Source organism: Heliconius melpomene, chromosome 11 (assembly GCF_056956725.1).
Source record: "Heliconius melpomene rosina isolate 202511_hmr_F chromosome 11, ASM5695672v1, whole genome shotgun sequence".
NCBI lineage: Eukaryota > Metazoa > Arthropoda > Insecta > Lepidoptera > Nymphalidae > Heliconius > Heliconius melpomene.
The window spans coordinates 2,919,059-2,931,556 of NC_140399.1; the positions used below are offsets into that span (position 1 = coordinate 2,919,059).

The window sequence follows — 12,498 nt, forward strand, 5'->3', positions numbered from 1 at the left end:
CATGTTTTGTATTTGCTGCTGAAACCACGGGATTTTTCTTAGCAGTTGTAATTAGAGGTGAATATTTGTAAATAGATTTGTTTATAATTGTTTGTTTGTGTTTTAGTTTTATTATTATATTTAATATTGGTTATTACCATATGCATTTGGAAAAACAGTTGAAAAAATAAATAATTTTGAAATTACAGACAGACATTTTAATTTTCTTTATACATGTATAGATCATTATTGAATGATCTATACATGTATACAAATACATTTATATTTTTAAAATATTTCATTTAAAAAAAAAAAACAACTTTCATATGATGGGCTTCACCACGATCACATTATGAATCTTAAATTATTATTTGAAATTTATTTTTTAACTCCAAAAAGGGCTAAAATAACAGTTTTTTAGGCATTAAAAAAAAGGAGAAAGTGGAAACACTTCGGTTTTAACACTAGGCCTTAAATGTATAACCTGTTACATGCGCTAACTTAAAAAAAAAGAACAAGAACAAACAAAGTAGATAAAGGAAATTCCGTCAGACACAGCGATCTTTGCAATCTATTGAAATATAGCGTAACCACTGTCCAAGGTTGTAGAGATTTCATTAAATTTTAATTGTTTAATGCGGATATTACACTGGAACGTGTTTCCGCCTACCAAAATAATTACATAAGTTTCCCAGCAAGTATCTTTTGATTTGTGGAAATTCAGAAAATTAATAATAACACGCATTTGAATTATTTACATATATTTTGTTGTAATGGTAGTAAATAAAGCTAAATAAGAAATTATCTGTTATTTTTGTTCAGCTTCTTTCTGTATCCTACATGTAGAGTAGGCAGAGGTAGACTGGACTCTCCGCTCTCCAGTTTTTTGGGTTCTTTGGGTGTTGAGTGTTAGAACTCAAAGATGCTCTTTGCCTCAACACTAGAGCGAAGAACTGAATATTAGATATTACGTTTTCTCGAGTGCGACTCGAGCCCACAACCAGACGCGTATATAGTTAAATGCTTACGACTGGCCTCACTAGGTTCAATAAAAAGATATCAATTCATGTAATGATAAGTCTATATTATTTAAAGAATCTCACAAGTTTTCTTATCGATTTATATTGGTAATATTATGTTTGTATACGCAAATCGTTTATGTTAGAAATCAACATGTTTATGTTAGAAATAACAGTGATAAAAAAATATATGGAATTACTAAGCAACTTGTTTTAAAATAAAATTAAATCGATTGTAATCCGGGTACAAAAACATAAAGGTGACACCATGACAGTACTTCGAACAATATCAACGCCATTTTGAATTTTAACATGTGCTTCATAAAATCGATAATCGATTAAATACTGCTTTGCACTACCTTAACCAGTGGCTCTCTTCACATGGTCTGGCATTATCTGTAGCAAAGTGCCAGGCGGTGGTTTTTACCAAAAGGAGAGTTATACCAAACTTTGAAATTGTTTATGATAATCAACACATAAATTTTGCAGAAAATGTTAAATTTTTAGGCATGGTTTTTGATAAAAGACTGAATGGAATTGCCCATGCTGAATATCTCACTAGAAAGTGTGAAAAAGGCATTAATGCTTTAAGAGCTGTATCTGGTGTGTGGTGGGGTGCACACCCTTATACTCAAAAACTACTGTACAATGCCATAATCCGTAGTCATATTGATTACGGATTGTTTGTTCTAGACCCCTTTAACAAAGTTGCTACTGAAAAACTTAATCGTATACAATACAAGTGTCTACGCATTATTTTAGGTGCAATGAAGTCTTCCCCCACCAATGCTCTGCAGGTGGAGTGTGTGGATCCTCCCCTTCCTATCCGCCGACAATTCCTGTCTGACCGATTTGTAGGCAAAATGTTACAGCTGTCTTCCCATCCCTTATTGCCTAAGCTATCTGAGCTAGCCGACCTCATCCCCCGCGGCAAACCGCTCCCATACTTGCTCAATAGCTTCCTTAAAATTACTTCCCTTCCTCATCCCTTGTCCAGTAGTCCATCTAATCCTTTATTTTGTACGCCTTATCGGGCTTTAGTACACCATCCTTCTGTTATCACTAATCTTGGCCTATCCAAGGGAGCTGTTGACACCAATGCAATGTTTCAATCCAAGGTAAATGAAAATTGGCCAAACCATGTCCTCATCTTTACAGATGCATCGAAGCTTTCAAAGGAAAGCTGTGTTGGTGCAGCTTGCTGGATACCAAAATTCAAAATTATATTACAATTTAAATGTCCTCCCGAATCATCTGTGTTTACAGGAGAGGCTGTTGCTTTGTTGGAAGCAATCCTGTTCACACTCTCCCACGATTTTAAACAGACTGTTATCTTTACTGACTCATTAAGCTGCATATTGGCTATAAAGGGAAATCCGTTTCATAGTAGATTGAGATCTTCCATAATTTTAAGGATTCGTGAAGAACTGTACTCATGTTATCTAAAGGGTTTAGATGTTACTTTGGCATGGATTCCAGGGCATTCTGGAATCAGTGGGAATGAATCTGCAGACTCTTGTGCTAAATTAGCCATCCAGTGTGGTACTTTAGATCACTTTTCTATTTCGGCTCAGGATCTGCTGTCTCTTGCACAAGCTCATTTGGATTTGTCATGGACTAAATTCTGGGAATTGTCAAAATCTCAGAAAGGTAAGTATTATGCCACTATTCAACCCAATATCCCAAGGCGACCTTGGTTTTTTTCTCAAAAAATTACTGAACGGAGGGTTTTATCAACTATTTGTCGTTTGCGCCTTGGGCATGCTTGTACGCCTGTGCACCTAGCCAAGATCAGGGTCAGGGACCACTCACTGTGTGAATGTGGGCTGGACGACGGTTCACCTTCCCACATACTTTTTTCCTGTCCTAAATTAATTCATCCCTTATATGATGTTCTTCCTTATAAAGTTCCCCGTCCTCTTAGTGTTCAATGTTTGTTAATGTTTGTGTTTAGTCCTCTATGTAAATTTTTATGTAAATATATTAGATATAATAATATTAAACTATAAATTAATATATTTGTAAAATACTATTTACTACTAACTCATGTTCATGTATATATTTATTTTATGATTTTTTATTTTATAGGTGAAGGCAACACTTTAACTGGACTCTTTTTGACATGCATTCTCCTATCGTGTAATATAATCTCTTTTTTACCGTACAACCTCCTTTGTGTGTTCTCCATACAACGTGACATTGGCGAAGTGAATAGTGCTCAACTGGCACGCTCGAAGCGCCATAAATAAAGAACCGAACCGAACCAAAATCGATAATGTATTTTATTTAGAGAATTTCTATAAAAAAGTATATTCGTAATTTAATGAATCAACCAAAAAGTGGTTTTCTGCTTTATTGCTAACACGCTGGTTGAGATCTCGAGTTAAACTAGTAAAGTGCTAGATGCGTTAATGCTTAAGCTATTTAAAAGAGACAGATATGTTACATACCTACAGAGAGAGATTAATTTAAATATTGAATTACTTTTAGTTTAAGATAGTTATTATTATTTTTATGTATATTTTCGAATGCTTATGCCTAAGGTAGTACACTAAGTGTAATAAGGTCGTATAATGTACTATTATTTTTTTAAATTGTGACTTTATCTATCTATCAAAAGTCTTGTTATAATAGAACAAGTAAATTTATGGGATACTAAAATAATTTCTTTTTACATTTGGTTTTATAATAGAAGAGCACTTTTTAGGCGTAATAAATTTCAAATCACTGTCTGTTGCGACGTTTGTCAAATGTCAAATCCATTCATGTACCTACTATAACGATGAAATAGGCTTATTGTATAGATTGCATCATCGTCATTTGACTGGAATAGGTCATAGCATAGGTGGTCGCAATTTTATATCTATCTTATCTTATATTAATATAAGAAGCCTATTTGTTTTTCAAAACATTTTTGCAACATAATTATAAACTTCTATAATAATCTTCTTCTATAATAGTTACACTTTTTACATACAAACCGTTAATTCAGCCTGGCCTTCTAATGACGCCGTGGAAATTCCAAGGTACAGCAAGGAAAACACCCCAAGGCGATGAGTTGAAGAAAACACGTAAAAAAGAGGAAACTTGTCGCTTTAAATCGTAACAGTTTAGCATTATAAATTATCTATAATGAATAATACTATGGCCTTGATTTTTCTTTACGTATGTAAACTACATCTATAGCATACGAATAACATCAAATAACGTTCGGACGGTCCGTTGTAACTAAAAAACAATTGAAATTTCACTCACATCCTCAATCTCTCAACTTATTTTGTATGCGCGAAGTAAATTGTTCTTTAAGCACAATTTTAAGCCCTTGTACTAAATAATTGAAATTCTATTCGTGTCCTTTCAAGGCCGTAAGGTGGAAATTTGCATGAACCTCGTCTCGTATACGTACAAAAGACGTATGATTCAAATAATCTAACATTCAGAGCGGGGCGCTACGAGTGGGCAATATTAGGTAATTCCGATCATGGTTGGTTGCGACATGGCGCTCGATCTGCATACAATTGCAACTTTAAACTAACTAGATCCTTACAAATTGAATTTAAAACTGTCGATGACACGTTAACTTGACCTCAGTGTTACACAATCTTTAGTTACCTTTATAAAATAAACATTTAAATAACATATATCAATAAATAAAATAATATATATATACATATATGTTTACGCAAACCATCCGTGTGTAGGACAGATATGTCCTACGGATAGATGGTACTGTGCGACTCATCGCTATAGCCCTACACCACCCAATAAAACCCAGCGGAAACCCTCTCCACCTATATGAGACGCTGCAGGATCACTCGTCAGCTACCAGTATGACGCATCTGTGGACTTATAAAAAAGCTAAAACTAAATGCCATTACCACTGAAATATTTATTACTTATCACTCAAAAAACTTAATATTACTGATTATATCATCTAAAGTCTAGTTTGCACATTAAAATAAAAAGCTTTTTTACTACAATTATTAATAATAGGATTTTCCATATTTGAACTAAACAAGTTACATTGAACTCCTTACCCTTGCATGGGAGTAATGTTTGATTGTCTAAGCTTAGGCGTTGAATCACGTGGATATTGAATAAGCTTGGGTGTGAGGTGCTAATCAAAACTCCATTTATTACTTTATAAGGCCACGTTTCACACATGTCTTATTAATATACCTATTTATTTTCTATTATGTTTATTTTTATAATATGTATAAGAAAAGTTTAACATAGATTACAATTGCGAAAATAATTTGTTTTAATTTGAATTATATTTATATACAAATAATATTGGATAAAACCTGAACGTCTCTCAATTTATTTTCATAGAATCTTAAAAGTCTATTTGGTTAGTATTTTTGGGATATATTGGGATTAGGCTTATTTTGAAGTTCAAATCCTTTAGTGTAACTATATTCTTCTTTTTTTATTTTCTATTTTATTTCCATATTCCTACATGCACAGTATAGCCAAATAGTTCATAAGAGCCAATACCTCATACTCAGATTTTGAGTCATTCGGTATGTAGCTTACGCCTTCTCAGTCTCAACCTTGGAAGCTTTCTATTGAATGCACCTGAAGGTTTTGTTGTTAGTCACGTGTGGCAAATATATTTTTGTACTCGTATTTCAAGTAATACCGGATATAGATCGATTGTAATATACTAAATCATTATTTATCGATTTTCAGGAAACGATAATTATTCGATTGGTATTAATTATCGGTAAATAAGAATGTAACTAATGATATTAATTAATCGAAAAATAATGATAAATTATGAAAAACATTAGAACTCGGTGAGACTGATAGTCATGTAACCGCGTACCGCATCTCGTAAAACTCTGGTAAATGAAATTTCATTTTCATTTCACTTCCTCGAGTGAGAATCGAATCCACAACCTGTAGTATCTACAGTTGCACACTTGTGCCGTTTGTGCCGTGATGGGCACATATTTAAATGCGATTTTCAGTTATTTCTCGTAAAAGTTCGTATTTATTCTAAATATTAATTTTACCAGCTTTTCTGAAAGAGGTTTGGAGGTATTATGTATTTTATATTGAGACAATCACTATGTAGGTAACATGTCAATTTTGCCAGTTTGTTAGATTTGAATAGTGTTAGGTTAGGCAACACTCGCCCTCGCAAATCTGTCGTGACGCTGAACGACCTCGTTACGACTTTCAAATAAGGTCTAAATTAATAATTTAAGCCATTTATATTTATATGTATAAGACATACATGCAATGAAGAAACGTAAGAACGTTTCTTCATCTGCAATATTTTGTATGGTGAACAGAGCAGCAGTCTTCTTAAAAGTTTCTTAAGAGTTACGATATCCAGTATTTTTCTGAGCGGATATTAAATTTACAATTATTATTTGTAGTTGAGTTCTGTCACTCAACCCGCAAAGCTTTCAGAATTCGGCAGAAAGTGGGAAACGGAGTATCTTAACACTAGGTTTCCTCTGCCTACCCTGATGTTTGCGGTAATTTGATTGAATTTTTAATTCTTTGTATTCAAAAAATTCACAGATCTTGTCTAAATTTACTTTACTTTATTATGTTTTTCAGCACAGGGGTACAAGGGTGTGACTGTAACGCGACGGTTGTAGGTTCGATAGCCTACATTTAAGAGATGATAAAAAAAATAAGAATATTAAATTAATAATTAAGTTAAGCTTATTCTTTACTTAGTTTAACTTTAAAATTTATTTTGTACAGTGAATGTATATATCTGCTTCATTAATTTTTTGCAAGATAGCGTGATTGTATCATATAAAACGGTACTCTACAAATTTGGCTTAAATTGTGATGCCCCGATATTATAGCAGACTGGAGGTATGTAATGAAGATTAATCGACAATGAAGTTCATCATGACTAAGTGTAAAAACCTGGTGGAATCCTGGTGAAACTGGTTCGTTTTTTTATTATTATATAAGTCGTTGCTTTTGCAAAGTAAGCTCACAAAATCTAGAAATAAATGTGACTTTATTATTTGATTATTATTTTGTCATATTTAACTTATTTATTATGTATTCTCTAGGGGAGATCTAAAGCAGTTCTTATATGTTTTGTCTTCAAGGTGAGATTCTAGTCTACGACTATCTTTTTCTTCTACACGAGATACAATCGCAGGGCAGGCAATTATACAATTTTCTTTATTATATTTATTTAAAGTAGGTACCCACTAGGTACTGTGGTTGTGGTGTTCTGGTCTATGACTAACTTATCTACGTCAGTGTTTTAATTATCGTAGGGTTTTTTTTTATTTAGGTAAAATATCTACGTATATTTTCCTCATGTGACTTAACTAAACTTCTCAAATCTTGATAGTATCATCGAGCTGATCTGATGGTGGCTTCAAGACTTGAATATTTGATGTCTTCAGAGGTTGCTAAGAGGTCTCGAGTTTAGGGTTAACACATTGGAACACATTGTAACACTTGCAGGAATTGATGTAAAAAAAGACAAACTATATACATCCATCCACCATCATCATCCTCCTCATCACCCATCCAGATCACCAAATATATTAAGAAAATAATAAATATATATCATCAATGACCCTTAGTTAAAGTTTCGTTAACTGTAAAATGGTCAGTGACCAGCTACTTGGAGGTGAACAAAACAACGTGGGAGCATTCGCGATATAGCAGTTCGATTTGCGAATAACGTTATTTACTACGCATGCTGAATTATTTTGTTACGCAAGTGTACTTATTTGTTATATTTGCAAATGTCCTTTTTTGTTGTAATTTTGTGATGTTCAAATGTAAATTTTAATGTTGTATTACACATAGATGCATTTATTTGTAGGTAATTTAATTAATATAAATATGGAATAAAACTAAAAAATAAGTTGACAAAATCACACACAAAGATAATGTAAGCCTTCGCTGTTAATTTCAAAATGTCTTGAATTCGGCCAGGAAAAGGAGATTCTGTCGGCCAACCATGCTCCAATAAGGATACTCTCCTTTTATCTATAGTACATTCCATTTCTCTGTCTTCGCCCAATTTTCGGGATATTATGTGTTGAATAGCGAAACTTAATGCCGCCCTTTGTCTACCGAACTAGGAAATTGACAATTATTTAATTTATTAGTCCTAGGAGTGAGGATCGATGACAACCATTTATTCAATTTATTCAATGTATACATTAAATAAATAACTAACGGAATACTGAAAGGTAATGTTGTAGAGGCTATATCAACCAATAAATTGTTATAAACTACAATTTAAGTAATTAGTCGCTAGCTTAATTATTGAAGTGGACGTTCAACCTACTCGAATCCGGTTTTATAATAAAATCTAGTTGCAATTACAACTGGTTTACATTGTTCTTGCTGTTTTCCGTAACGAGTTTCTTCTTTAGCTGTTAAGTGACAATTATATTTTCTTAGGAATTTTTCACACGCTCGTCGTCGTTGGTGACTAATTTTAATGTCGGGAAAATTGTGGAAAAACTAATGTTTTACTTTTATTATGTGTTTTAGTGATACACATTGTCATGATCGTTTATATTGATTTATATTTTAATTACGTGCTAGATATAAGTGAAATATTCTTGATATTTAATATTATCAAGTAATTTTATTAGTAATAATTTTTTTTTCGAACGATTTTGTTTCAAGTTAACGTTTGACATTTAATATGAAGCTAGTGATGGCTCTTTTAATGGATTTTCTTTTAATTCTTTAATATTTATTTTCAAAACAATTTTCCAATCCAATTGCCAAACTTAGAGAAAGTCAAATAATTTTGTGATTTTCAGATACTGGAATTACATATTTTAACTTTATATTAAAAATAATTAATATTTAATGGGGAACTGCATTAGGTACCTAGTATTAATGTCATTATTACGAATAAAGCATTACCTTATTACTTTTAAAGAAATATTATTATTAAACTTATATTTCTATTTACTAGTAATTATAATCATTTAAACTTATATTTTCCAACTAAATACACACTAATTGTTCATGATACAAAAACAAAATAATTTTACATTGAACATCAATTGCTTTTTGCGTTCTCGTTTTTGTACAACCATAGACTTTTTCATAGACAATTATCATAAAAAAACAACATTTCTTTATGGTCCACTAATTAATATTTTCATAGAGTTTTTGTTCAGAACTTATCCTTTAGAATGGAGGTCGTGCCTTTGTCGTGCAACGAATGCAACCTTATTGCCGGCATTGGTCACGCGCTGAGTGATTAAACCTTCTTATTATTATGATTATTGATAGGCTACCGACCGTTTATATCCGCGTTATGGCGGCAAGGATTTTTTTTATATATAATATTTACTATTATTTGTTATATATGGATATGTATTTTATATGGTGCTGATAAATGTTGGTAATCGTTAATTGTGCAAGCTTTGAACTAAAAAGATTTTAATAGATGTTTGAAAAACAAAGGTTTTTCTAGTTATAGCATTATTTAAGTAGGCTTAAATAAGAAAAATGACTAAAAATTGCACACTGTCTCTTGCTTGAGGGTAGAGTGAACCTCCACTTTCTGTCTGAATTAGATACATTTCGAGACACTCGTAAGTAGCGAAATTTAACGCCATTAGAGCAAGGAAGTGGACATAATTCATTCCTCTGGAAATAGAGCCTACAATCGTGGTGAACCACCACACTAGATTTCTAGGTTCCCTCTGGAACCTCGGAACCTAGTGTTGTGACACTTCCGTTCTCCACTTCACGCCGAATTCTGGAGTCGCGTCGTTCTTCGGGTCGACTAGCGGAACTACCGACACGCTGATAGCCTCGTCACCAGAGCGAAGAAACGAAAATACTAAATATTTAATTCCACAGAATGGGAGTCAAACCCACAATCCTCGCGCTTAAATTTGCACCCTCGTGTCCTGGCGCCAAGACGACTTCACCATATATTATGCAAATATACATATGGTATTTATGTAAATACATTGTTCAAGCTATGTCTGTATATAATAGAATATTTACGCGTGAATACAATCTGTCATACAGGTCTCAAGCATCAAGAATTTGGGTGCGGTGTCTGTCTGTCACGCCTGTTCCACACAATTGCATTCTACTTTAATGATGACGCCACTCGGCGAGAAATGATAATTGAGATAAATTATACCAATTTTAACGTAAAGTTTTAAATATTTTTTGGTTCCCTAAAATATTTAAGTCTACTACGTTTTTTTATTAAATTGATTGGACAAAGAGACCATAATGTTATATATAAACATAATGCTATTAGGAGATGTTTAAATGTTTAAGATTGTGGATTCGATTTAGAATATTTTTGAAAATTGATATATTTAAAGGAATTTCATTGCAATGGTTTCGTTAGACAGCTTGGGTATTGAGTTATCTTTGCTTAAATGGAAATAGGAGATCGAAATGACAATATTTTTTTTTAATTTATTTTTATTCATATAAATAAAATAAATACAAAAGAATATATATTAAATGCATGGAAGACAATTAACAAAAAGAACAACATAGACAAATTGATTCATAATGAAAGTCAACAGATCACACACAAGCCTACAAACAATAATTCGATAAAACAACATCGAATATTCACTTATATCGATTTTTTACACAAAATCGATACACTTTCCGGTTCAGCATACATGAAACATGCAAAGCAATTAACGAACGAAAGTGTTTCATAATCAATCTAAGATATATCTTCACTTCACTTCACTTCACTTCTCTGTAATGGATGTGAGTCTAGCTTTCGATTCGTCAATTAGACGACGCTCGCCATTTATGTAAGCAACTTTTACTTGACAATGAACTATCTGTGACAGACTTATGACCTCGGGAAAACGTATTTAAATATAAACTGTTTTATATATAATTGAATATTTTTTGTGTAGGGCCGTCGTCGCGCAGAGGCTGACTGTAAACCTGATAGTTGTGGGTTCAATTCCCACTCAGTGGAATTAAATTCTTTTTATACTTTCTTAACGAATTAAAATGCATAGGAAACGGAGTGGGTTAGCACTTGCTTTATGTAAATTATTACAATTAACATTTTTTTAATACATAAAGTATACATATAAAAAAATGTTTTTCTTCTAACTTCGGTTTCAGAAATATCTTAAGCTATTTAAGCTATTCATATTATAATAAAGATATTCTATACAAGGTGTTTAAGACCACAATTTCTGTAATCAAATAATTATTACTTTTATGGATTCGTGCTGTATCCTATACATAGAAGGATAGGCAGAGGGTAAGAGGGACCTTAGCACTTACTGTTAAGATGCTTAGTGTTGAGTTTTGGATCTCAACAGCGCAATTTAAATATACAAAATGCAAAAAAATGTTTCTTCAGACAACTTTAGCAAACTAAATAACAATATAGGCCCCGCGTTTCTTAGATAACTTTTCCAAGACCCTAACCTTAACCTAAATTATATAACATTAGGTTATCATACCGTTTGTTGAACGTGTGAATAAAATTTTAAATAAAAAAAAAACAATTTAGTCTTCATTTTTATTAAATAAAGCTTAGGTTCGTGAGAAATTTTGCTTTATGTACATACATATGTACGAATTTAAATAGTAATAAATTAGATTATAATCTTAAAATATATTAATAAATTAATTACACCTATACGACGCAGTTGCGGTCTGTTTATTTTCTCTTGTTATGGTAGTAGATTCAAATATCTTTAAGCTATATATTTATATTTTAGCATTTAATTTTATTAGACACCATTGTAGTGCAGTGAGTGTTTGAGAGTGATTGTTGTGAGTTCAATTCCCAATGTCAGGGACATTTCTTGAATTTTTTATGTCATTACATATTTTAATTTATTTTACATAGTCTGGAAAAGTGACGAACGGAATGTTTTGAGGTTCCCCCGGTCCACCCTGCTACATAATGCATAATTACAAGATATTCAAGAGTTTAAAAAAATATTTATTACTAGACTCTCTCCTCTCCGCGTATATCAAAAGATGAGTTAAAAAAAAAACAAAACAAAATCAAAATTCCATTCACACACTATTGATGTGTCATAGACCTTATTTATCGCAGATAGATTGCCGTATACGTATTTGGCGACTTGCACCGTTACTTCCGTAATAACCGGATGCAAGCGAAACGAACGTCTCGTATTGTGTAACTGGCCGATGCATTCTTTTATATTTAGTTTAAATTATATATATATATATATATATATATATATATATATATATATATATATATATATATATATAATATATATAATAATGTTAAATAATAATTTAAAATTATTATAATAATTTTATCCATAATTTCAAGCCTTATGTTTTTTATAATTGACGTTCCCAAATTTTTTTTGTTATCTGTGCTTAAAATTGACATATTTGGAAAAGGTTATTAAAACAAAGTAATTAATATCTGTAATATTATTTAAGCAAAAAATGTGTTTTTAACAATAAGATTTTTGTGTTGCACCTTATACAAATAAATTAAAATAAACAAATAAATAAAAATATTCACATACGC

General features: G+C 31.8%; 2 protein-coding genes across 2 annotated transcripts in view; one reads left to right on the forward strand and one right to left on the reverse strand.

Moving 5' to 3' along the window:
- The window catches only part of LOC146534345 (uncharacterized), a 58,738-nt gene that overhangs the window by 23,819 nt on the left and 22,421 nt on the right, over nucleotides 1-12,498 (reverse strand). The window lies entirely within an intron of this gene.
- Nucleotides 1,338-3,260, forward strand: LOC146534347 (uncharacterized). The gene is made up of 2 exons (XM_085193376.1): nucleotides 1,338-2,648; nucleotides 3,087-3,260. Exons 1-2 carry the CDS (start codon nucleotides 1,508-1,510, stop codon nucleotides 3,245-3,247), a joined length of 1,302 nt encoding a protein of 433 aa, XP_085049502.1. The 5' UTR covers nucleotides 1,338-1,507; the 3' UTR covers nucleotides 3,248-3,260.